This window comes from Xenopus tropicalis, chromosome 5, assembly GCF_000004195.4.
Source record: "Xenopus tropicalis strain Nigerian chromosome 5, UCB_Xtro_10.0, whole genome shotgun sequence".
NCBI classification, from domain to species: Eukaryota; Metazoa; Chordata; class Amphibia; order Anura; family Pipidae; genus Xenopus; species Xenopus tropicalis.
Window position 1 is genome coordinate 100,103,417 of NC_030681.2, and position 27,485 is coordinate 100,130,901.

Below are 27,485 nucleotides of genomic sequence, written 5' to 3' on the forward strand. Positions count from 1 at the left end.
CCTTAGACTAACATAGTAAGTTCAACATTTTATGTTTATATAACTGTAAGCTCCACTGAGGCAGAGACTGATGAAAATGATAAATAATCTCTTTAAAGTAATTTGCCAACCTCCCTACAGGCAGTAACAAGGGAATGCTAGGTTAGAAGGAAGCTTTGGCCCCAAACAAAATGTGCATCACTAATTAACTTTAAAAACACCTTTGAACCTTCTAGGAATAAAATATACTGTATATTCCTGATACTGCACTTTTTTGTTGAAAAAGTGTTATGGGACTAGTAATAAATGAATAGTACAAGCACTATATAACTTAACATTTATAAATCAGTTTTCATATTCACCATCAAAATGTTTTTCTGATAAGCGAATATCAAATTGTACATTTTCTTGGGAACCTCATTTTTTTCAGCAAATGCACTACTTATGCGAGTGGAGGCTGAAATATGGGTTTTTCCATTAATCTACATATAGTGTTCTTGAATGTGAATCAAAGAAGTAGAAGATGCAATTTTCTAGCAAAAAAAGCTTCATTTTTACACCTAAAAAGGCATGCCATAAGGCCTAACAATAAAGTTATTTTCCAAGAACATTGCATCTTTCTGTTCCCCCCAGCTAATTCTTTGTTTCATTGTTCATGTGGAGTGCAGATCTAATGACAAGAAGTTTGACGATTAGAGTCTGGAAGGCTAAAGACCTATTTGATCGTTTTTTGTTTTTTTTTAAACAGTAGAATTAAAGATATACAGTAAAAATAAAAAAACATGCATTCAACATCATAGAAAACTTAAGAAAGCAAAAAGTTTGTCACTTCTGGGTACCTTCCTAATGTACATAAAGAAATACTAGAATACATTTATGCTGCTACTCATTATGTTCGGTGGAAATAGGATGTTTATTCAACCACTGATCCCACATACATTAGTATTGGTTAGTAACTATGTTGCCAAAGATATTTGCCAAGCATGCCTTAAGAGTCCTGGGAAGGGCAATCTGCATTATGGAGTTCATCTACTACCGTGGACCAGTACAGTTTATCGATGATTTTAAATCCCATAATAAGCCACAATCATGTCCCAATGTTGCTGAAATAACCACTAGACAGACAGATGTGTTCTACGCTGTTTATTACTTGTACAGTTTGAGCGTCACAAAGAAAAACAGAGCAAATCACAACACAAGGAGCACAGAGATGTGAGGGGGAAGTCACACTGCCACAAATAGCAAAATCATTCCTGTGCCAGCACTAATGATTAACTGGCTATGATATGGTTAAATCCATACACTCCCTGTTACTGCAGGAGCTAAAGGACACAGAAGTGCACAATTTATACTTTCTTACACAACCTTCAGCTGTAACATGAGCACCTGTAGAACTTATCCCTCACCTCTTATTTGGTCACATATAATAGAGTGCTTGAGTTATTCCATGAAGAGACAATGCAAAACCTCCCATGCCACATACTGAACCCAATGCTCTGAAACTTCTGCCCAGTTGTTCCTACTCTGCTGGCCTTTGACAGTGTTAAAATTGTATATATTTGAAAGAAATACTAGGGAACATTGAACCCAAGAAGGCTGCCAGTTCCATGATGAGTAGTAAGGTTGGGATGATTGTGGAAAGCACTACACTATACAAGAATACTATCGGTCATCAATATTCACAGATGGGAGTGAGATAAGATACGGCCTGGTCTGTGCTAGATGGGAGGTGGTTATTGGGAAACCACATAGCAGCTATGGCCCAGAGGATACTCCATATCATAGAGAGCGCATCTTATAAATGATAACGCTCTCCAATGCTAAAGAAGGGAACAGCAAGAATTGTTATTAAAAGTATAATGGAGCAAAGGTGGATATTATGGTCAGGTGGGAAAAAGGAAGGGCTATCTCACACCTTTAATCCTACCCATTCTGACCCCTTGGTTAGCATGTTGACTTCCTTTTCTCAATAAAAAGAAATGCAAGTTAAGAGACGGGGCCCACTTCTTTCTGAGTTTTGTGATGTATTAACACCGTGTCTCATAGATCCCACTGCGGCCAATGTATCGCACCCATTTGATCACATCATGGTCGCTGTAGTTTAGTTTTGGTTCAAACACCTTCAGGTAACGCACTTTGAGCCCAGATGGGGCAAACGGGACCTAAAATAGAAAAAAAAAAACAACTGCTTGATAGACCGTCAGCTAAACTTTATGGGGCATAAGCTACCCAAAACAAAATACTAATATAAGTATGGGATCAAGAATGCTTGGGACCTGGGGGACATTGGGGTCCTCTGGATAAGGGGTCTTTTTATAATTATGATCACCATCACCTTACAGTCAGAAGGAAACTTCGGAAAACAAAGCGCCTGCTTCTGGGCAAACTAATCTCACTAAAATGCCTTCCCACCGGCAATTCACTGTACTGGCGGTGGGAGGGCATTACAGGAAGATTAGCCACCCGCAGTAGCTGAGATTTAACAGCGGGCGACTAATCTCCCTGTGGGACAAGGCCATAACCCCCATATGTAATAAAAGGCAGTTTGCCCAGCAGCAGTTATTTATATCAAGCAATAAGGATGTTTGCTTTTAAATAGGTGACTAGTAAATGCTACCTGTTGATTTGTTGCTATGGGCTACTACTCCTGGGCAAACGTAGTGCCTTTTACTACATAACCCCCACTTGTCTACTTAAAGGAAAAAAAGGAAATAAAGTATAAATTATTTGCTTAAAATGTGCTCTATGGAAGATGGCCATCCAGTAATTTGGATAATGGATTCCCAGATCTACATTCTTTAAGGGGAATCTTCTGCCCTACATGTGGCTCCCATACCAAAAGCTTATTTTGCTCACCTCAAAGTTCATGGATATTGGAGGCCGAGCCCATTTCTTCTTATCATTAGTAGGAAGCAGCTCAATCTCTGCACTTATCTGAGATTCCTTCATACCAGCCATGCGCTTTATTCTGCAAAGTAAGTGTTAAACCAATAAATGTATTTCTATGGGGCTTTCCCCATCAAAGTACAACATTTAAGTTTGGACATAATCTGGGCTTTAATGTCATTTTAGAGGATACATTTTGACAGAAATTAATTTCTCTTCTTTTGCTGCAAACAAAAAATATGAGCCTAAAACAATGGCCTTCCTGACCAGCACTGGCACTAGTTCACATATAAAATGGGCTGGAAAAACAAACAAACAAACAAAAAAAAAAACAGAAACTTAGAACTGCACTGGGCCATGGATATGGCCCATGGTCCCAAAGTCAAATCATCAAATATCTCCTCGTTTGGAAAAGGATGAAACTAGATACTTTATCACTTTAGGACCATTTGTATTTTAGCTTTGCTTAGTATTGCACCTAGTCAGTGTTGTGCTTCAAGGGCCAGTGCTGCTAAACATTTGATTTTACAGTGCACACTGCAACTGCAAATAAATCAAAAAAGCACATTTGCACCTTCACTTAAAGTGGAGAAATAGTAACGGGGTGGTGTGCTATCCCAAAACTTGAATCAAGATGAACATAAGGACATAGCTCTAAAAATAAAGGGATTGATGATGTGCTTTCCCCACCCTAGAATGCACAGCTCTAGAACTGAAACTGTCTAAAATACTATATAAAATAAAAGAATGGCATAAAACATTTATGAGGACCTGCTTTACATCATCCCACATGCGGACATCCCAAAACCTGGTCTGTAATTGAAAGATATAAGAGGTTCTTACTTCCACACAATGGCATTCTCACTGGCCTTATACTTTGCTTTTCCTTTCATACAGATGACCTGTACTCCACTGGTGTTGAGTGGGGTTGGAATCCTCACCTACAAAATTAATAACCACATTATTTTTCAGTCATTTATCAATGTCTTGTCCAACTATCCAAAGAGAAAAGGAACAAGACACAATGAAGAGAAAACTGCAGACTATTAAATGTATTAGCGAATTGGAACCAGGATATAAGTGACAAAATGGTTACAAGTAAGGACTGCTCACCTCAATCTTCTGAGCCAAAAGTGAAGGTTTAAAATTAGATTTGATGACCACCTTGACCTCAAGCTTTGTGCGCCCCACTTCACGAACAAGAGGAATGACACGGAATGGTAGGATGATGTCTTTTGTGGTTCGATATCTGAAAAAGTAAATTCACCGTTTGTATACTAAAGCAATGACACTCTACTCCCCAAAAAAATAAAATTCAATTTAAAAACTTTTGGATATCAATTATAAGAACTAACCTCATAAGCTCAAATTCTCCATCTGGAGGTATAAAGCTGATGCTGCGCTCAGAGTCAAATTTGCTAAGCCGGACACACTGGTGGAATGTACAGTCATCAATGGCAATTGATTGCTTTCCCCTGCAAATGAAGCACAGGTAAGATTTACATACTGAATATGTCTATGCACAGCCAACCCAAAAGAATTCCTAGGTTTGACATACTAAATCTAATCTAACCCATTTGGCTTAAGGGCAAAATAAATAAATACAATTAAGGGAGCAAGGCCATTTTGACTGTACTGATTCTCCAAATTCTAGCTATATGTGCAACATGTTCCACTTCACCAGAGCAAACCAACCCGGAGTTGCCTGGGTTGAGTCGAGGCTAGTAACTGATTTAAAAAAAATAGAGTAAATAAGACAAATCATTAGAATGCTTAAGAAGGATCTAAACCCCAAAAATGTACTGATGTGAACTGTCAGAGCAGTCCCCTGAGCCCTTTTGCTATTTTCTATCTTAAAGGACATGTAAACCCTCACAAAAAAAATTACATAGTGAACAACCTCATTAAAATCTTTAAATGTCTGCCACTACTGTTGTTCAAAAGTTAATAGTAAGACTGCAGCATCCCCTTAATCATTTAGGATTCCTTCTCCTCCTGTAATTTACTTAGCCTCTCCCTTAGGAATTGTGGCTGTTGGCAACTGAGCATACTCAGTTCTTCTCAACTCAGGCTACCAAACAAATCCGCCAAATTATTGTAAAGGTTAGTGAGTCAAAACATTGATCATGTTAACAATGAAATTTGCTCATTGCCCAATTATTCGCTTGAAATTGTTTTGTTCGTTGATGGGCAATTAGTTTTTTTTTTTGTTTCAGGATAAGCTTGGTCCTATGACAATGAAAAGATCTTTCAAAAATCTTAATGTGTATGGCCAGCTTAAGGCTCAAATGCTACTAACAGGCTTTCAGCTTGCTAGCTCACTTTGAAACTCAGTGTCACTGACCCTACCTGCACTTCACATATTTAATTAACCCTAGGTTTGCTGACCCTAAATTGGGCCAAAACCCTGCTATAAGCAGTAAAAAGATGCATATATTTGAAAATAACAAAAAATTAGTATAAACAGCAAAAATGTACATCAATTCATTTGGGGGGTTTTAAGCCAAAAAAAACCCCATATGCTTGCACCTTAAGCAATATGACCAGGTGTAGTAAAAAGACATTTGTGGATGGCTACATTTTCTGACATTTATGCATGGGATAAAGATAAACAGTCCCAGATGGAAAGTAATTGATGACTATATCATGTTTGTCACTACTTTTCAAAGTAAAAATCATGTGACATTAAAGAATTAGCTATAACTTTGCCATAGATTAAGTTTATCAGATTTCACATCATGGCTGACAGATTATTAAAATAGCTTGTTCTGTAAAAAAAAAAATAAAAGGTTAATTAGCTTCCATGCCAGTATTTCAAAGGTGTTCAGGCAGTTCCATGACAGACGCAGATTTATACCTAAAAGCCTATGCATGCAAACCACAGACAGCCCAAGATGCACCCTACCATTCTACATAAGAGACAAGGGTAGAATTACAATTTAAGTTTATGGGAACTGACACTTTGACCACATTCACCTTTCTAACCAGTTAATACTCTACTCACGTTTTGCCAGTCTCATCAGCGGTTCCTTTGCCTTGTTTCTCAATCACTATTTTGTCATTCATTCCAAACTTGCACTCTGGCATTCCACTCAGGTAGCTCTTCATCACCACACGCCCAGACACATGAGCGCTAAGTACCTGCCCTGTAAGCATGGAAGAGGAAAGGATTAGAGGTCATAGTTTACTGACATATTAAACAGAAACAGTACAGTGTGCACTTTACTTACTTTAATACTTTTCTTTTAAACAAATATCTTTGTAGAGCTTATTGGTTTTTTGCACATCTAAGTAGTATATTTAAAGTAATTATTTTTCTTCTGCCTGTTTCATTATGAATCAGATAACAGAATATCATCCACATAACATTTTAGACATTAGATTTTAAAAACTACATTTATGTGGAATATGATCATCTTCCTATCATGGCTAATACCATCATACATTGTTTTGCTACATTTTTTGACCTTGTGTTCATATTTGACACAAATGTATACACTGTAATGGAGCTACATGTAAACCAACAATAATCACATTAACCAAGTGTAAATTTAAGGAGTAGCAAATAAGCCAAACCCCACTTTTTTTTCTTTTTTAAAGGTAAATTTTTTATTGGTTTTACAACATCACAAAACAAAAATACAAAACAGTGTATAATATATTGACATTAAGATTGAAATGGTGTCGAGTCAGGTTTAGGCCAATACAGTCAAGGGTGCTATTACTAGGCGTTGTAGTTATCACAGTGTAGGTGAGTAGTGCTGGGCGGTATGACCAAAAATTTATATCACGGTATTTTTCAAAATTATATCGGTATCACGGTATTTGACGGTATTTTTTTTTCCCCATGCATGATTAGGTGACCACCCCAAACACCCGCCACCCGCACCCCCCCCACCACCCCAAACACCCCCCCACCACCCCAAACACCCCCCCATCCGCACGCAGCCCCCCCACCCCCCCATCCGCACGCACGTCCCCACCCCACCCCAAACACCCCCCATCCGCACGCACCCCCCCCCACCCCAAACACCCCCCCATCCGCACACACCCCCCCACCCCACCCCAAACACCCCCCCATCCGCACACACCCCCCAACCCCACCCCAAACACCCCCCCATCCGCACACTCCCCCCCAACCCACCCCAAACACCCCCCCATCCGCACACTCCCCCCCAACCCACCCCAAACACCCCCCATCCGCACACACCCCCCCACCCCAAACACCCCCCATCCGCACACCCCCCCCACCCCACCCCAAACAGCCCCCCATCCCCTTCACATAAATATAACCCCCCACCCCACCCCATCACAACCCCCCCATCCCCTTCACATAAATAACACCCCCCCATCCCCTTCACATAAAATATAATTACTTGCCAGGCACCCCCACCCCCGACAGCTCACATTGGTATCCGACTCGAATGCGATGGCGCTTTTGTAGAGTGTGCGCGCTGACGTCACGTGCGCGCTGACGTCACGTGCGCGCTGACGTCACGTGCGCGCTGACGTCACGTGCGCGCTGACGTCACGTGCGCGCTGACGTCACGTGCGCGCTGACGTCACGTGCGCACCCGGAAGTATTCAAGCACACCGGTATGGGGGTATGTAGAAAATGCATATCGGTTTCAAAAAAAACACCGGTGATCGGTTTTTACCGGTATACCGCCCAGCACTATAGGTGAGTGTGTTTAGTTCTGTCGGATCAGTCATATTTAGTGTGAAGGGGTAGGTTATGTGTCCAGATTGTCTTGATTATACCAATTTTCCCAGATCTTGTCAAACTTGTCATAAGCACCCCTTGTTTCATAGGTTAATTTGATAAGGGGGAGAGCTCCATCCACCAGCCTTCTCCAGAATGTTTGGGAGGGGAGGGTGTCTCCCATCCAGTGCATAATTATTGTTTTTTTGGCGTAGAACATGAGCGTACGCAGTCCGACTCTGGCCACGTTAGTGCATATTATTCCATCTATGACAAACCCCACTTTTTAAATAAATCTGGAAACCCACCCACAAGGAAAAAGGTCATTCTTTCCTCTATAAGCGCATGTTAACATTAAGCTTAGTGATTCTTAAAAGTTTGCCTGTGGAAGACCATATTTTAGTAAGAAGTGTTAAGCATGACAGCAGTTTAGGATCAATTTAATAAGAACCTGTCATACTTAACACTTCTTACAAAAATATTGTCTCCTACAGGCAAACTTAAGAATCACTAAGCTTAATATCAACATGAGCTTATAGAGGAAATATCTATTTGCAATCAATGTTCTTAAAGGAAAATTATACCTCCAAAAAATGGAGGTCTCTATAAAAATATATTGCATAAAAAAGCTCATATGTAAACCCTGATTCATCTAAATCAGTGATCCCCAACCAGTGGTTTTTGAGCAACATGTTGCTCCCCAACCCCTTGGATGTTGCTCCCAGGGGCCTCAAAGTAGGTGATTATTTTTGAATTTCTGGTTTGAAGGCAAGTTTTGGTTGCATAAAACCCAGTGTAAAGCCAAACAGAGCCTCCTGTAGGCTGCCAGTCCACATAGGGGCTACCAAATAGCCAATTATAGCTCTTATTTGCACCCCCATTAACTTTTTTCATACTTGTGTTGCTCCCCAACACTTTTTCCATTTGAATGTGGCTCACTGGTATAAAAGGTTGGGGATCCCTGATCTAAATAAACAATTTTCATAAAAATATATGTGCTGTTGGTACTCCTAAATTGCTTAGCACACATACATGCTAGGCCTCATCAGCCAATTAATAGACAGAGTTCTGCCTTTTGCTTCCACACTTCTTCTTGTTACAGTTAGAGCTGCCTCATTTCTGGTCATGTGATCTCTAAAGGAGCACACAGTCCATCACTTAATGGTGGATCAAGGGCAATATTTACGAATATATATATTCCAGTTTGGAGAGATTCTTTAATAGGTCACTTAACATGATATAAACTATCTTTTGGTTTAGTATTCGTTCTTGGGGTATAGTATTCCTTTAAGTCACCATGAACTAATATGGAAGACTTTAAATGTATATAGTTTAGTACAGAAAACCTAAGATGTTACACCAACCATACTACAGTGGTGGTACGTCCGTGTTCGGGTGCTGGTTTCAAACAAAACCTTTCAAATAGAAACACAAGTATCTCAAGACAAAGATGCCTCCACACTTTACTCACCTTGAGGTGACATTAGCAGGTTGACACTCTCTAACACATCTAAGAACAGCTCATTTCGACGATACTTAATGCCTTCACGTCTCCACCCAATTTGGCCAGTAACCTGGCTAGTAATCTGAGACTGCTCCTCCTTGGTCTAAGAAAAAAAAAAAAAAAAAAAAAAAAAACACAGAGAGAAGATATATAGTCTAAAATTTCAGCAGGCAGTAGAGAACAAATTCAATATATATTAGTAGCCCTCAGCCCAAGCTAAGACATAATGCAAGCCACTGTAGAGTGATGTTATTTGCTTAGTGGGTGATGCTCAGATTCTCTGCAAAGCAGAGGGACTAGTTCCCAGCATCCAAAACTTCACAATGGAATAAGGCAAGGGTGGGTTGCATTACACTGTGTGTATAAGGGAGGTTGGGAAATTATTTATATGAGCACTTTTTTTTATATGTAAAATAAAGTACGTTTGTTTGTGTACATTTATATTTATTTCTGGAAGTTCAGTGTTTGTCCCACCTTTTATACATAAATCCAGCTGAAAAACCTCATGTCAAGACGGGGATTATATTTTCCCTTTGTAAAGAAAGCACTTTTACCAGTACAATCATTTAACAAAAGTGTATGATTTACGCTTCGTAAGTGATTAAAAGAATTGCCTATCAAATGCTACAATTAGCAATATGCTAATTAATGAGGAAGCGCAGACACTTGCAGTAACACTTGGTGCTGCTCTGTACTGCTTCCTGTCTCTCCCTGCTGCTGCTCCTAATTTTTAAAAAGTGTTGTGGAATTAAAAAGATAATTCCAACTCTGGTACAACTTTGCAAAAACATGGACAACCCCTTTAAGAACAAAACATAACAAGGAGGAGGGTTATAAAAAAAAATCTAGCATTTGAACTTGTAAATGCACTCCATGACAACTTTGCCTACCTGATGCTACAGAGGTCCAGCCACACGCAGAAAAGTGAGGAAGCAACATGATGCATACGCAAGGGAAGTAGTTAAGCACATCAGGTGAGACAGGAACAAAAACAAGAAAAAGACCTGTTAGGAGTTTATGGGAAATACTAAGGCTGGAAGGCACAGTTAGTCCCAAAGTAAAACTAGCGGAGACATTTCAAAAACAGAATATGCAAGAAGTAGCACCATTTACATAGCAAAGCAACACAAATTAAGCAGTATAATAGTCCCCTAGATAACTTTAAAAAAAAAAGGATTTATGCACTAACCGTTAAATCCATTTCTCTCTAGTCGACAGGGGGGCACAGTACACCTATGGAGCTTAACCCCATAGGTCTTCTGTGCCCCCCCCCACCCGGAAACATCAGAGAAATGTTTCTTAAGGCCCCCCCATACACGGGCCGATAGAAGCTGCCGATATCGGTCCCTTGGTCCGACTCGGCAGCTTATCGGCCCGTGTAGGGGCAAAAACGAGGGGCCTGGCCGACCGATATCTGGCCGTAGGTGGGGATATCGGGTGAAGATCCGCTCGCTTGGCAACATCGCCAAGCGAGCGGATCTGCCCGTGTATGGCCAGCTTTACACTGTGAGGCCACAAATTTAGTAAAATTGCCACACAAAAAAAATCATGGTGTATCAAAGAACTACAGTTTAAAAAAATGCCTTTATTAATCCTCCTTAGAAACACAGCACATTACATGAGGAAAAAAAAAAAAAAAAAAAGGAATAGGGTTGATTACTGGTCTTACGCCTATAGTAGCCCCAGGCTACTCCCTCAGAAATTCTCCTTAAAAAAGTAGCCTGGGGCTATAAGAGGCATAAGGCCTTAATTTTTTGCTCTCCATGTAATGTTATGTGTTTTTAGAAGGATATGACACCTTGAAATAGACGATTTGATTTCGTTGTTCATATTTTAAATACATCAAGACCAAAAGAAAAACAAAGGCAGCCGTATAAAGACAAGCAGAGACAGAACTATGTCCACTCTTACCTGACTTTTAATCCCTTGTTGGGTGATGAAAGTCTTCAGTGCTCCTGTTTCAGAATTCTGAGGGTAACCAAAATCCAGGATTTCTGTAAAACATTTAAGACTACATGAGATATGACGTTTATTTGGACAAAAGGAAAGAGCTGTGTGTTCTGCTTGCTCTGCTTCAAGTATTCGCCTGTGCCAGTAAATAGGAATAAAGACAAGCTGTCAAGCAGTAACTGTAAATAAGGTTTTTACATCAAGAAAATGGTCCTGTAGGACAATTGCTCTTATCCAGACAAGGCCACAAAATACAGAGCTGAAAGGCCATAATGTAAGGTACTGTAAATTTTAAAGCAAAAGACACACTGGGAAGCAGAACAGCTGCCTTATCTTAGAATTTTAATTAAATATGGATTTCTTTCAGGGGATATTACTTACCCTAAAACTTATGAAACTAAAATATCTGTAAGAGGTAGCACAGATGAAAATTTAATAAAGCAATGGCTGTTTTAGGATCAATGAAGCCTTCCAAAAGCTTCCACACCTATTAAATGCTATTTTTAAAATCATCATTTTTATCATACATACAACTGACATGAATGGGTAAACTGCTGATACCTCCTCCTTCAAAGGGCAAAGAGTACTTTCGCTTTTTTTTTATTAAACAGTTGCCTTTATTCTCTTACCATCTAGCAGCTCGTAGATCAGCACAAAGTTGTTCTTTATGTTCTCCTCGCTGATCTTTCCAAAGTATGCAGTCATCACGTCACACATTTTGTAGAGAAACTCAAACACCATGGCAGCATTAACATTTTGTTTGGTGACTGCAGCTAGCCAGATGTTTGACCGTTTTACGTGAAAGAAGCTTGTGCGGGCAATGTTAGTGACTGGCGAGCGCACCTGCTGCCGGGCATGGATGACATTAACACGGAAAGCATCCACAGCATTCCGCCTGCAAATAAAAGAATATAAAATTAACATATGGGATTTTTTTTTTTTTATTATTGGCAAACTGCACACCGCATTAACAGCTCTTCTGGTCAAAAAAAGGTTAACTGTGAGAAAGCAGGTTTATTTTCTGTCATGATTCAGGGAATAAGTATTGTGCATGTGTTATTTTTAAAACATAAGAGTCATATTTGTAGAAATACACAAATTCTAAAGATTCATGTATATGTAACTGAATTAAGATCCAAAACTTTAAAAGGGGCAAAATTTTAAGGTCACCTATTACAAAATGTATGTTGTATTGTAATAATTGCTAAACAGCAAGAACCCTTTTCTGCCAGAGAACTCTGCAGTGCTGCAAACTATGAACAGCAAGATGCTCTTTATCAAAGTGCAAAATGGTGAAAACAAAAACAAGAAAAATCTGACAACCTGAAAAAATGGGCAGCTGCAGAACTTGCTGCAGCTGGAGTAAGCACCAGTAAAACCTTTAGTAATATTGTTTTTGGTTCTATAGGAGGTTAGTGGACACTTTAGCAGTTAAGGCCGGGAATCAGCCCCTCCGTTGGCATCAGTCTCTTTACCTTGCCTGCACCTGAAACCTTTCCGTGAGCCTGGGTGCAGGCAAACGTGGTGGATATCGGCAAAGAACTACAAACTCTCACATTACTTTGCCGATATCTCTGTGTGTGCCTGCACCTGGGCTGACAAAATGGTTCCTAGCGCAGGCAAGGTAGGAGGCTGATGCTAGTGGAGGGGCTGATTCTCGGCCTGCGTTTTTCAGCAGGCTGAGAATCAGCCCCATGTGACATCAGCCTAAGAGATGTTTACACTAAAGTTTATAGCTTTCTAAGGCCAATATATACAAATAAAATAATTTATATGGGTAGAGAATGGTTGTCACCAATTGAAAACAGAATCTCAAGATATAAAAGTAGAACTGGCACAAGCATACGGCAGCCTCTACAAATCTATGTGCAACCGTGATCTTACCTATTGCTACAGCAGCCAATGAGAAGATGAGATGGAAAGAGATGGCACCAGCAAGGAAAAGGACAGTGACAGCAATGAAAGAAAGGGTTAGAAATAAAACACTAAAACAATAACATAGCACATCAGAAGAGCCCAGTGAGGAAAAGAGAAGCCACAGCAGGATAGAAAAAATGCATCAGTAGGCTGCATTCTAAAGAAATTGCTCTCAGCAATCACTGACTACATTTGCCATTTACATGTCAGGGACACAATTAAAGCACAAGCCCTGTCCTGTCCCATATCCTCTCTCATTTGCTCAAATAAGAAGCACAACACAGTAGACAAACACCCTCTACTAGCAGTCATAAGTGCAAGTGAGTGACCCTTGGGAATCCTAGCAGATGTTTTACTTGTGTCAAATTGCCATAGCCAAAACCCTACCACCTGCAAACATTCCTTTCTCTATGTGTCTCTGATGGGTGCTATCTGTTGTGTTTTACAGACTGTAGCTTGTATTAATGCAAATTACTACTATTGTCTCATTCTCTCTACATATTATTGCCATCATGGAGAAGCCAAAGTTTTTGGAATGGTGATTTATTCTTGAACCAACAAATGTATTTCTCAGTGCATTGTGCTAATTTCAAAATTAATGTTCTTTTGAAAATAAATTTCAATACACAATACTGCTGAAGGTCAATTAGAAGACACATCTTGAAAAAAGAAAAAAAAAAAAAACATTTTCCAGTGACAGAATCACTTTAAGTATATTTAAAGAAGGTCTCCTAAATAAAATGTGCATTATTTATTTTTTTGCTGCAATTAAATGTAGAAATCAAAGTAATAAACGTTATACATGCTTTGGTCACACTAGCAAATTAAGTGTTTCAGCATTTGCATAACTAAGCGTCCTGCCCAAATTAATTGTTATCAAAACGATTAAAAAAAATTTGATGTTTTTAGACTCTTTTGACCAGCAGCTCTTGGGATTCTCCCATAAAATAGGCAATAAACACTGAAGCACATACATTACTAACAGATTGCTTGAATTTTTGTTTAACTAGTTGATATAGGTTAATATTATGCAACACAAACGTACTACATTTCACCAGTAACTAATTTCAAAAAATACACCATAAAGAAACACTGTTATATGTAAGCAAGCTAAATCATTGTTACCTACTTTGAGAGATCTTTTTATGTCTTTAACACTAAGAAATGCCTTGCCTCTGTTGTTCAGCCTCATCTATTGATTTGCCTTTCAACATCACTTGTAGGTGAATCATTACCAGATCCACCCCTTCAGTAACCCTTGGTATTCAGATCCAGATATCTGAATTGTCGTCTCTTAAATTAATGCAAACTTATAGGGAAGAAAATGTAATTTTTTGCCCAGTATAAACCTAATCGCTGCACACACCTTTTACATTACTACTGATTGCTCATTAACACTCTGATTCAGCACTCTTTAGTCACTCCACCATCAAAAAAATGTGTAGAGACAGGATGCGTTATCCAGAATGCTCGAGACTTTGGGTTTTCCAGATACAGGATCTTTCTGTAATTTGGATCTCTATACCTTTAGTCTGCTAAAAATCATTTAAACATGAAATAAACCTAATAGGATTGTTTTGCTTCTAATATGGATTAAAGCAGATCAGTTCCCATGAAGTACAAGCTGCTGTTTTATTATTACAGAGAAAATTATTTACTTAGAATTGATTCTATGGGACATGGCTTTCCTGTAATGTGGAACTTTCTGGATTATGGGTTTCCAGACAAGAGATTCCTGTATTATCAACTAAAAAAGTATCCATGTGGTCTTCCTATCCTGCAACAATACCGGGATCATTACTATAACCTAGTCTAAAAATCGCTATATCGCTAGATTACTGCTCTGTTGAAAAATCTAATAGTGCTTCTAAATAAGCCCATCTGACACAATACTAGATACCCTTGCTCCAGGAGGATAGACAAACATAGACAAGCAACCAAACTTGTGCTGATTTCCATTCATAACTATTTTAATGGTATCTGCAGAAGCCCAATGGTGACAGCATAGTCAGCAGCCAAATAACAGGAAGGGCAGGTGGTGTACTGACCTTAGCCAAGTGTGAATTTACTTAGTTAAACAGGAAAAGTGGTCAGTGAGAAAGTCAGAAGAAAAAGCCCTATGAGTTTGCAAATAGAACACACAACACTGTTCAATCTTCTGTTGGTAGTGGGTTGATTATTCAAGGTATTATTTTTTAATACTTGGCTGTATTATAAAATACCATACCAAAGCTTTTATCCTGCAAAGACTTTTTGCTAAAATAGCCCTGGCTGGCAAACGAATTCTAGAAAAATCCGTTTGCCAAATATTTGCACATTTTATTATCACTTCTCTTAAATTTGGGATGCCCAACTGAGGGCACTAGGACCAAATCGCTCTCCAGTGGTTTCTATGGCGTGTAAAGGCCATGTGCCACCCCCAAATTATTTCACTCACTAGAGGAGCAGGCTAATAGATTGCTAGGTTGCCTGCACCAGTAGGCAGCTCCCGATGCACATAATGAGCATGTCTCCAGTCTCTCTCATTATGCACACGCACCTGACACAGGAACAATGTGCCTCCCAAGCTTATGTCACACACGTGCATAACGAGCAAATTGTGGCATTCGCTTATTACTCATGTAGCATGTTAAAATTAAAATGACGTCATACAATGATATCTACAGAGCCTCTGAAGAAACTGGGGGCCATAAAACCCCACTAAAGAGCCACAGTGGGCCCACAGGTCTCAAGTTGGACAGCTCTGATTAACAATACAGGTAAAATGGATTAAGTAGTTGCATAATTATGCTACCACACTCTTTCGGAAAGTGTGTTATCTTATAGTTCTCATTAAGCCCCAAAAAAGAGAGGGAGGTCCATTACAATCCCCCCAATACTTTGCTTAAGTATCATGTTTTTGCTTTCTTTGGTGCATATAACAGAAATTAATATATTCTTTTTAAGAAGATAACCAAAGTGGAATATACAAAGATAGCCAATTTAAAAATGTGCTCAAGTAATCTATAGCATATCAGAGTACTTACCCAATGTCATCTCTGTACACCCGGGAGATAAGGACCTCGCCCTTATGATTATATATGAACAGTCCCCCAATCATGGTGAATTCTTCTTAGTTTTCTCTTCCCATGATGCTTAGAAACATAGATCTAGAACACAGAAAGATGCATATTTTCAAATACAAGTGAAAACTTTGTTTTAAAGGATTTAATCACCCAAAAAGAACTCAGACATAAAAAATAATTGTCCCTCTACATCAAAATAGTTGGAACACACTGGCCTAAAGCAAAGTCCAGTTGTATTTAAATCTTAAGTTCAAAGCAAAGTTATGAAACAATCCAGAATTCCACTTAGTAATTTCTATGACCTTTAGTTTCCAGGCATTGCACTGCACCCTGCAGCTGTCAAAACAAGCAAAAAACTTCCAGAGATCTTGCACTCCAATATTAAAAGGAGTCAAATACGCAGCTTGCCTGCATTTAAATCTATAGCGCACTACTGACACAGCAAAATCGCATTTCAGATAATGTAGTGTTGACACTCCCAGGACCTGATCCTAAGGACGGCAATTACTCTTTCCCCAAAAGTGCTGTATCCTTAAAGCTACAACAGCCACCAAAAGTAATGTTTCTGTTTTTTCTTCCACAAAGGGGTGAACAGCAACCGCACTGTTCTGAAGGTAGCTGGGCCTCTATTTTCAAGAAAATGTAGGTCTGACACTTTGAAAAAACAACCTGCCACCTTTGATTATCAGATCCTTGGAAAGGCACTACAACATTTAGAAACCAACTTTAGCCAGTATCACAAACAACTGTGTTAAACCTCATGCAGTCAAAACCATAAGTAGGAAGTGCTTCAGAGGTCAAAAGAACCAAGTCAGCATTATTCATGTACATAACATTGTGTGAGGAAGGAAGAGTTTGATTGATGGAGAAACCACTGGAATTTGCTGACATCTTCCCTACAGGAAATAACAGAAAGGATGTCAATCACCATGGAGACTTTTCCGGCACTGTAGAAACATTTTTAGGGTTTATCTTGTACAAAATATACTTTATGTACTAATATTTTTTACTAAGTATAAATTAAATAGATACCACAGGCAAAAAACAGTATAATTTAGGGAGGCACAGTACAGAATTATACACATAAAAAGGTGGTTGTTAGACATCAGCAACCATAGCACCCAGACCCCATAGTTGCCTTATACAGGCTTTACCTGAAATATCAGCAACCGCTGACATCAGTAACTTGCAAATGTGCCAGATTTTAGGTTCTAGTCTTGCACCCAAATTCACATGGTAATAAACTTTAAATCAAAGAGGAAATAGTTAAATTTAAGCAAATAACTGTTATAGCCAGATGGGGTTAAACCAAAATTAAGTGATTCCAGATGCTGCTAACTGAAAGGAGCAGAGCTTGAGCTCAGATTAAAGCACAGCAGGGATGTTGGTGGGTATTGAAATGAAGCAATAAACTTATTCTACATATGCAAACTTTTTGCACTTCTATTTTTTTTTTTTTAAAGATGTCACCAAACAGGATTAAATGTTTAAGGAACAGTAATACATCCATTTTTAATCGACATGGATCACTATAATTAATAAGATTGCCTAAAATTAACCCATTTTAGCAAAAATAAAAAAACCCGACTTGACATTGCAGAAACTTTACACTTTTAAAAAACAATCTTTAGTGCTAGGAAGATCATTGGCTATGTGTTATTACTCTTTATATACAGTGTTGGAGCATTTACATAGCACTTTACTGACATTATTGCTTCACACTATTTCCTGACCCAGTGCAGCCAATAGTCTAAAACTCCCTAACTTGCAAAACATTTTGCACTATGTACAATTTTGTTAACCTGACATTTTAGGAATGATGGAAACTCATGCAGACAAGGTGAAAATATACACCTTTAAGAGTATGCAAAATCATTTGACATTGCCAAGGTCAGCACAAACCATTCATACACTCTACTGAGTAACCACCCATGGCAACCAGATTTATGTTTTTTATTAGCCAAACTACATATTATCAAAGTAAATATTATTTTAACTTTATTATCTATATTTTACTCCTTTAAACATTTTTACAATTTTTTTCTACCCCCACACACTTCTGATGAGGTCACTTTCAGCTTGCAGCAACAGAACCTCCTGTTTAATGGTGGTCAGTGGGTCAAAGCGAGTAAAAATGTGAGTTGCAGGTCTAGGTCAGGGGTCTCAAAAATTGGTTCTGCACAGGACTCTACTACTGTGGCCACTTACCACTGGATCCTGAAGAATAGACAGTATTCCACTCATTTTTACTCTCTTCAAAACCACATTTATTCATATTTAGTGTATAGATCAAAACAGAAAAACAGCTACATCATGCAACAGTGCCCTAACTACAAATAAAGGTAATTTGAAATTAAGAAAAAAAAAAAGCACAAGTATTCTCTACTAGTTGGATCCCATGACCAAACCCTGGTCTAACTCCCACAGTCCAATCACACATCAGAACCAGTTCAAACTAATATGACAATAATTGCTCTAACAGGATGAGCTTGGGGCCAAACAATTTAATATGTGTGTTTTGCAGTTAATTAAAGCAGGTCTAAGCAGAGCAAAAACCAGATCAGGAACTGTAACTGAACTTGGCAACCAGCACTTTTATGTCCAGTGGAGAAAAAGATAAAGGCAGGGTGTGTGCACAGGAAGCAGAATTATCTCCACAGAATGCAAGCAGACACCCAGTCAATCTAGATCAGTGTTGTCCAACTTATTACATGTAGTGTTCCGATTAATTCTCATACAACATGTTTGAGGGACAAAGTATACTAAAATGATTATGTCATCCAATGGAAACTTTTATGGTTCCAGTCTGCTCTAGGGCTTCAAAGTCATTTGGAGGGCCACATATGGCCCATGGGTCTCCAACTGGACAGCCCTAATCTAGCGGATACCATAGCAGCAATAGCAAAGCAATGCAAACATGCAATGTAGAGGTCTGCCCATAATGTACCAGTGCAGGAGTTGCAATATGCATTGAAAATAAGAAAGCAGAATTATATTGCAGCATGGCCACAGACAGCACAATGATGCTATGAATAAGCAGGCACACTTGGGTTAAGGTAAGAAACTTGCTAATACTTGTAGGTATCCAACAGATTGGCTGCGGCCCGAATAGACATGTATGGTACAAGAAGCCATATACTGCATGGCCACCTTTCTTTTGTTACTATCTTTCGGGCAGAGAGCTGCTTATCAGTCAGACTCTGTGGTCCACCATTACATATGGGCAGCACTGGTATGAGAAAGGCAAGCTTTAGAGTACAGAATTGCTGTGCACTGTTGGGAAACGGTGTAGTTGTACACCTAGTAGCACACAGAAACAGAACAGTACTTTCAAAATGGAGCATACACAGAGAAGTACAAAAATACATCTGGTAGCAATATACTGCAGAATCTGCTCTCATCACTTGATCTTGAGACTCCAGATCTGCCCACGCCTAAGCAAGAATTATGATTAATTACCCCGGCTCCAACTAGCTAATTTAAAATGCCATTGTGAAGCAGCTGGTGCACAAAAAATGTACCATTTCAGCTGGTGCAGAAGTCAGGAACAGTGTTAAAGATGAGTCTGCTTATGGAATTCTGAGAATTGCAGGCAACAGAGGCCATTAGGGTTGGACAATCCTAATATAATATAATCCACAAGCAAATTATATTTGTTCAACACTGAAGATCCTCCTGGCATACAGATCTGGAAGAAGTGACATACTGAAAATGATTGTTATAGTGTATATAAAACAGAGATACCCATACAAATCAGGACAAATGATGGCACTATTGGAAACACCCAATACTATGCTTAAAATCATTTTGTATGATGAATAACGCCAAACCTGTTTTAATGATTACAAGCAAGGCCACTGAAACACTATCATATACTAACTTGTGTTTTCTGCTGTGGACACAAGCAATGGATAAAATTAAGACCTTTTTTAACATTTTTTTTTCAGTGAGGCTACCCCATCCCAAGGGGCCCCTTGTAAATGAAAGAATAAAGATCACAATAGAAGGGTCTCTAACATACAATGAAAGACTGTACAGCAATAACAGCGACATGATTATCAGCACGATTTATGGCGGAAGAGAAGCGGCTCTACAAAATGACACAATGCAATGATGCATTTGGTAAGAACGCTATACTACATTAATAGACATAACGCAGCAGAATCGTACAACACTGACATACTGAGCAGAAACAGAATGATAGGAATACACCGAGAACCGGGATAAGAGAAAAACATGATCACTAAGACATTTTCTCAGGTACATACGTTTTCTCGTGTGCTCCCACACACAAGGCAAAAATACAAAAACCACCCTGACAAATGGTCGGAGTGGCACTACTAAGCTTCTTGTCAGTCTATAGTAAGATCCCCGGTTACCTTCACTCTCTCGCGGCTCCTCAGCACAGAGCCCAAGATGGCGAACTACTTCTCCCACCCCCTTCTTTCCGCAGTACTTACGTCAGCGCGCAGCCATTCAGGGAGATTACCAAGTCTTGCAGGAAGCTGCGGCGCATGCGCAAACTATAGGGCGCGTCCGAAGGATCGCTTTCCTGGACTTTCGTCTGACAGCGGGCGGTAAACGGCTAATCATGTGATCTGGCCTGGCCTATGTGGGAACTAGAAAGCAGTGTATTTGTGTTAGCCTTGTTGTTACTTTGCAGAATGTTACAGTGTGGTTGTATGCATTTCCAATTACGGTGTCAATTAAAAGTACTGTCGTTGTTTAGGTTTTATATTTTTCAGTAGAATGGTTGTTGCTCAGCTGGCTTGGTGCGTTAAATAATCTTAAAATGTCACGTAAGGCGTACAATGTAAGCAGGCATTTTTTGCGGCCTGACAAGATAACACTAAAATTGTTACATTTTTGGTACGAAGATGTTGGTGCTACGTCCGCAAGGGCTATTTGTTATACCGTGGGTATGGTCAGTTAATTGATCAAAAATTAAATCTGCCAATCCAGTGCCCCATATCTGCCGGTGTATGGGGCATTGGCACATGAGGAAGCGACTATCATGACTGGATCAAACTAGTAGAAAAGACGTATCAGTACTTTCAGCCTACACGCCTGGCTGGATACAGAACAGCAGTAACATAACTACCAGGGGTAAAAATGGGGTTGCCACCTGGCTGGTATATTACAGGACTGGCCGGTAAAATGATGCTTGATGTCAGTGTTATTAATAGGGGAAAAGCATAAAACTATAGGAACGCCAGTATTTTTTGTATGTATATATGTATATCTTTATTTATAAAGCGCTACTTATGTACGCAGCTCTGTAAAGTAGAATAGATTAATACAAACAGGGTTATTACGATAATAATAGATAAATACAAGAATCAAAGAGACAAGAGGATAGAAGTCCCTGGCCCGTAAAGCTTACAATCTAAATGGGAGTGGTAACTAACAGACACAAACAGGCAAATATAAGTGCTGTAGGTCACAGTGGGTGACATTACAATATAAGTGCTAGTTCCCAGATCAGGTGCTGGGTGAGTGCTCCAAGAGATAGTCTTTAAGTTTAGTTTTGAAAAGACTGAGGGAGGATTCTCTCCAGAGGAAATGAGGGAGGGGATTCCAATTCTATGGGGCAGCAATGCGGCGCAACCAAGCGGTTGCTCTGAGAGGAACGGAGGAGTCGGCACAAGAGAAGATGGAGACTCAACGTAACTACAGAGGAATAAGATCCTGCGGCTGCATGGGGGCCCAAGATATATAGGGGACCTCGTGTGGGAACTCCACCCAAACACAATTTAAGCTTTTTATATTGCAACTTTTCAATATACATCAGTAAAAAAAATATGCAGCCTTTTCATCATGTTTAATGTAATAATATGGTTTGGAAAAGGTACCCAAGCCTGGCCCGCTGCTGTTCCGGCTGACTACTTTGAAACTCAAAAAAAATGTAACAGTAGGGGACTGTCCTCAGCCTGCATCTTCCAAATCCAACAATTCCCTGCACATGTTATAGCAATAGGGAAAGGAACATTGCAGTGCAATGCATTATGGGTAATGTAGTTCCTGCATGCTGTCTGTAAACTAAAGAAGTTGTTACAATTTGTAACTTAAATGTTTTAGTCCCTTCTCCCCTGCTAGAATTTCAAATGATGCAGAAAGAGAAGAACTGTTTTGCATCTAGATTTCAGAATATAAAAAAGTCATTTATACATTTTGAAGGAACAGATTACAGGGATAGGTGTATTATATGTTTCTGTGTTGTGTGGGGCTCTTTAACATTTTGGTTCAGAAGCCAGAGTTCCCCTTTAATAAGCAATTTTAATATATATTGGTAAACAGTTCAACCTCTGGACACTTTGGGGGCTCTTAAAATAATTTGCTATGGGGCCCAGTAACATCTTGTTATGCCACTGATAACTACATCCCCACAGGCCAGGGTGTAAAATGTGCACATTTATCTTCTGTACCAAAAGGCTGTTTAGATCCCTAAGCACCAGACCTCACCCACGCCCTCAGCCCTCGATCAACTGTAATGCACATTCTGCAACAGTCACTGATGGTTGCTCCCTAAAGCTGCCGCCCTAGGAACAGGCCCTCAAGTGCCTATTTAATAAATATCACCATGTAACTACCCTGGTAGTTACACCATTTCCAAAGAACTACTGGCCAGTTTATGGTCACCTGAAAGGGGTTGTTCACTTTCAATGTGCAAATCTTATAAAACCACTAACAATGCTCTCCATGTGTTAAAAAAAAAATGTTTTTCTTTAAAAAAAAAAAAAAAAAGCAAAAGGTGCATTGTAAAGACTGTTTTGACTGTGATTTTTATACCTTATAAGTCAGTCCTTTACCCGTCTCTCTGATCAGTTTCTGAAAGGATGTACCTGACACACTGAGAACTTCCTTTATGCTTAAAGTGATACAGCCAATTAAAAAAAATTTTTACACCTGCTGTTGTGTTTTCATTTGTATCAGCTTTAAATTCCTTATAAACTAAATCTGCAAAGTCTTTCACTTCATAATTATGGTAGCACGAATTATAGACCCACGGAGAAGCCATGTTTGTTCCCCTCTTCCGGGTTTTAATTGAAATGCCTCCCAGGTGAATAAATATGCCCAATCACAAACCTGCAAGGCCCCTTCTGCTTTCAGCCGGTGTGTGATAAGCTCAGCTCCGTTGAGCAGACAGGCACTGGAGAGCTTAAGCTGGCCTGCTATTTAATTTTTCGTAGGAAGAGCAGAGAGGGGGGCACAGCCCTTTGAAGTAGGCAGGCAACGGAAAGATCAAGCCTCCCTGCTATCTAGTTCACAACGCCATGCAATGCTATGCAAGGGAGGGGGAGCTCCTTGAAGCAAACAGCAAGCTGAATCCTCCCAGTTTATGACGTAGTCCTTTTGACAGATTGAGAAGCTACAGTCAGGTTACCAGACAGTCGGGTTCAGGATCTTCAGTAGGATTTATGTAGAGAAACAGGACTTTTAGGAAAAAACAGTCAACATGACCTATAGGTAGGTTTGGAAGTAGGTTCATAATTTTAAAAGAAATTTTTTGGTGTCAGTATCACTTTAAATCACCACTCCCAGGCTTTGCCCTTACTTGTTTCCTATTGGACATTGATACTTCCCTACCATGGTAATTAATTGGGTGTTTGTGCACTTTAACTGCATATGTTTAGTGGTCATTGGTTGATTGCTACCTTTCACTGGCTGCTGTCTTGTGTGCATTACTGTATAGCACAGGGATAGGGAACCTATGGCTCGCGAGCCAGATGTGGCTCTTTTGATGGCTGCATCTGGCTCGCTGCCAAATCTTTAATAAAAAAAAATAACGGGGGGCTTGGCCACGCAGGCTACGCCGTCTTCCGCACCTGGCATCCTTGGGACCCACCCTACCTTGCCCCGCAGCATCCGCGGCCAAACATATTGTATGGCTCTCATGGAATTACATTTTAAAATATGTGGTGTTTATGGCTCTCTCAGCCAAAAAGGTTCCCGACTCCTGCTTTAGAGGTATAAAGTAGATGCAGGAGAACTAAAGCTTACTAATGAATTAAGCTAGGCTTGCTACACCTTCTGTTTTGGTCTTCTGTAAAAAAGATACGTGCCTACTAAGATGCACCCAGTAGCTCCCAATGATTTAAACTAACATTAAATGGCAGTATAGAATCTATTGCATCCTGCATTAGAATTAATAGCCCACCCAGTAACTTTAGCATCTGTGACACATGTAACATCACTTTTTGCTGTTATAATTTATTTTGCATTGTAAGCTCATTTGGACAGGACCCTCTTTACCTCTTGTATTGGATATATAAAAGCTGACCTCACATAAGTTAATATTATATCTATAGAATGAAAAAAGGAGATTTTGTGATACTCACCGTTAAATCCTTTTCTCTCAGGGCGTCTGTGGGACACAGGGACCATGGGTATAGTAGGTACCAGCAGGAGGCAGGACACTAGAATAGGAAGAAGAGAACTTACCCCTCCTCCCTGCTGCTATACCCCCCAGTACTTCCTGCCTTCACCAGTTTTGTCGCAAAGAACCATAAGGTAACGATCAACTTAATAACTATATACATGTAGGCAGAGAGAAGTTCAGAAGGTTTATTCGCTTCCAGGGGGGGAAGCCCTGTGTCCCACAGTCTTCCTGAGAGAAAAGGATTTAACGGTGAGTATCACAAAATCTCCTTTTCTCTAACAGGTGTCTGTGGGACACAGGGACCATGGGGACATACCAAAGCTGTCCCTTGATTTCAGGGTGGGAGAAGCGGATTGGTAGGTCAATAGGAGGGCTAATTAATTGCCGCCTGTAGCACTTTTCTACCAAAGTGCACGTCAGATGCTGCGAAGACCTCGAATTGGTAGAATTTGGTGAAAGAGTGAATGGAGGACCAAGTGGCGGCCCTGCAGACCTGATCGGCTGAAGCTCTGTTTCTAAAGGCCCAGGAGGATCCTATGCTCCGGGTAGAATGAGCTGTGATGTGAATGGGAGGATTTTTTCCGCGGGCGATGTAGGCTCTGCGTATGGTCTCCCGGATCCAGCGAGATATGGTGGTCTTGGACGCCTGGTGTCCTTTCCTTTGGCCGGAATGGAGGACGAATAGAGAAGTTGTGGCTTGAATGTCTCGAGTGCGATGTAGGTAGAATTTGAGGGCCCTCACTGGGTCGAGGGAGTGTAGCGCCGCCTCCTTGGGGGATGCTGGGTTAGGGCAGATGGACTCAATCTCCACGCCGTCAAATTCAGGAAGACTGGATTGGGATGAAGGATTGGTCCCTGAGCGAGAAGATCGGGGGTCTGAGGTAGCGGCCACGGTTCTGATCTGCTGAGAGCTACCAGTTCGGTGAACCATGCTCTTCTGGGCCAATGAGGAGCTATCAGAATGACTTTGCATCGTTCTGATCTGATCTTTCTGATGACTCTTGGTAGAAGAGGAAGAGGCGGGAAGGCATATGCGAGATCGAAGTCCCATGTAGTCGTTAGGGCATCTGCTGCCAATGCTAGGGGGTCTCGGCATCTGGACATGAATTGTGTCACCTTGCGGTTCTGATGGGAGGCCATGAGGTCCACCTCTGGAAGTCCCCAGCGAGCTACAATGTCTTGGAATATTCCGGGGTTCAGAGCCCATTCCCCCGGATCGATCCGTTGTCTGCTAAGGTAGTCGGCTTGCCAGTTTTCGAGGCCGGGAATGTAGATGGCAGAGAGGCGGACTTCCCTCGCTTCTGCCCACGTTAGAATGCGACTGACCTCTTTGAGGGCTTGCCGACTCCTTGTGCCCCCTTGGTGATTGAGGTATGCGACGGTGGTGGCGTTGTCCGATTGGACCTTGATGTCGTGCCCTGTGAGTTGGTTCTGCCAGTGGCAGAGTGCTAGGCGTACCGCTCTGATTTCCAGGATATTGATTGGAAGGCGGGTTTCTGCGGCCGTCCAGGTTCCCTGTGCGGTAAGGTGTCCCAGGACTGCACCCCAGCCTTGGAGGCTGGCATCCGTGGTTAGGATGAGCCACTGGGGTTCCTGTAGGGAGCGTCCCTTCTCTAGGTGGGTCGGGTTGAGCCACCAGGCCAGGGCCACTCTTGTCTTGGGCAGGAGATTGATCGGCTGGGAAAGAGAGCTGCAGTTCCATTGATCCAAGATGTTCCACTGTAGGGCCCTTAGGTGGAATTGGGCAAAGGGAACTGCTTCTATGGAGGATACTAGTGACCCCAGTACCTGCATGGCCAAGCGGACGGAGGGTTGGGGGTTGCGTATAAGTTGACGGACTAGGCTCTGGATTCTGGCAATCTTTTCCGGTGGAAGAAAAACTCTCTGCTCCGCCGTGTCGAATACCATGCCTAGGAAGGGCATGCGTTGGGATGGTGTTAGTCTGGACTTTGCGTGTTGATCTTCCATCCCAGGACGGTCAGAGATTGCAGGACTAGAGAGAGTTGGGATGTGGCTGCTGGTAGGGAGGGGGCTTTTAGAAGTAGGTCATCCAAGTAGGGAGTGATGGAGACCCCCCGTGATCTCATTGAGGCTGCGGCCGCCGACATGATTTTGATAAATATCCGGGGGGCCGAGGTGAGACCGAAGGGGAGTGCAGTGAACTGGAACTGTTGGTTTTTGAGCGCAAACCGCAACAACTTCCAGTGGGGAGGGAAAATCGGCACGTGTAGGTAGGCATCTTTTATGTCCAGGGCCACCAGGAACTCGTTTGGATTCATGGCTGAGATGACTGACCGGAGAGACTCCATCTTGAAGCGAGAGAAACGAATAAAGGCGTTGAGTTGCTTCAGGTCTAGGACAGGTCGAAAGGACCCGTCCTTCTTTGGAACGATAAAGAGGTTGGAGTAGAAACCTCGATATTTTTCTCCCGAAGGGACGGGAACAATCACTCTTTCATCCAGCAGGTCCTGGATGATGGAGAGGAAGGCGTTCTGTTTGTTTGAATCTGGAGGGAGTCTTGACATGAAGAAGCGGTTTGGTGGTCTGGACACAAACTCGAGCTGATAACCTGAGGAGATTATGTCGTGTACCCACGGGTCGGCGCTGAGGCAAAGCCACTCGTCTCGGAATAGGCGAAGTCTGCCTCCCACCGGGGTGCTGTTTCTTTGTGGAGGGTAGTCATGCTGTGGCGGACTTGTCCGAAGTCTTGCCTTGGGGCTTCTTATTTTGCCAGGTAAATTTGGGACAGCCTTGGAACCTAAGTTTGTGGGAGGACTGAGATTGGAAGTCCCTGGATGATGATGGTGGCCTGGATGGCCTTCCCCGAAAAAAATGTCCTCAACAAAAGGAGGTTCTTTGGTTGCGGGAGTAGAGTGCTCTTTCCTCCGGTAGCTTGCCCTTAAAGGGGATGGAGGTTAGAGATTTTTTGGATGAGAGGTCGGCTGACCACAGTTTAAGCCATAGAGAACGATGTGCCGCTACCGAAAGAGCCGAGGTACGGCTAATGGCTTGAGCCGTGTCAAGAGATGCTTCGCAGAGGTATTCGTTGACGTTTGAGATGCCAGGGTCGCCAATTCCTGTCTGGGGGCGCCAGAATTGATT

General features: G+C 41.1%; 1 protein-coding gene across 3 annotated transcripts; it reads right to left on the reverse strand.

The window, feature by feature from the left end:
* Positions 1-1,107: 1,107 nt before the first annotated feature.
* On the reverse strand, positions 1,108-20,472 carry ap2m1 (adaptor related protein complex 2 subunit mu 1). 3 transcript variants are annotated; one of them, NM_203644.1, is made up of 12 exons: positions 20,383-20,419; positions 15,965-16,087; positions 11,651-11,916; positions 10,983-11,065; positions 9,962-9,967; positions 9,039-9,174; positions 5,870-6,011; positions 4,221-4,340; positions 3,979-4,114; positions 3,709-3,806; positions 2,836-2,947; positions 1,108-2,141 (listed from the first exon to the last, which is right to left on the reverse strand). In NM_203644.1, exons 2-12 carry the CDS (start codon positions 16,036-16,038, stop codon positions 2,007-2,009), a joined length of 1,308 nt encoding a protein of 435 aa, NP_988975.1. In that variant the 5' UTR covers positions 16,039-16,087; positions 20,383-20,419; the 3' UTR covers positions 1,108-2,006. The 3 variants fall into 3 exon arrangements, with proteins under 3 accessions (NP_988975.1, XP_031757458.1, XP_031757459.1); XM_031901598.1 differs by having other exon boundaries at positions 20,272-20,403; XM_031901599.1 differs by lacking the exon at positions 9,962-9,967 and having other exon boundaries at positions 20,383-20,472.
* Positions 20,473-27,485: the final 7,013 nt, after the last annotated feature.

Excerpts from the sequence above, each read along its gene's own strand:
- ap2m1 (NM_203644.1), bottom strand. The coding sequence starts at position 16,038 with ATGATTGGGGGACTGTTCATATATAATCATAAGGGCGAGGTCCTTATC. Across the intron at positions 11,917-15,964 it reads GTGTACAGAGATGACATTGG|GCGGAATGCTGTGGATGCTT; the intron begins GTAAGTACTCTG and ends TTTTATTTGCAG. Across the intron at positions 4,341-5,869 it reads GCTGATGAGACTGGCAAAAC|GGGAAAGCAATCAATTGCCA; the intron begins GTGAGTAGAGTA and ends CTTCATTTGCAG.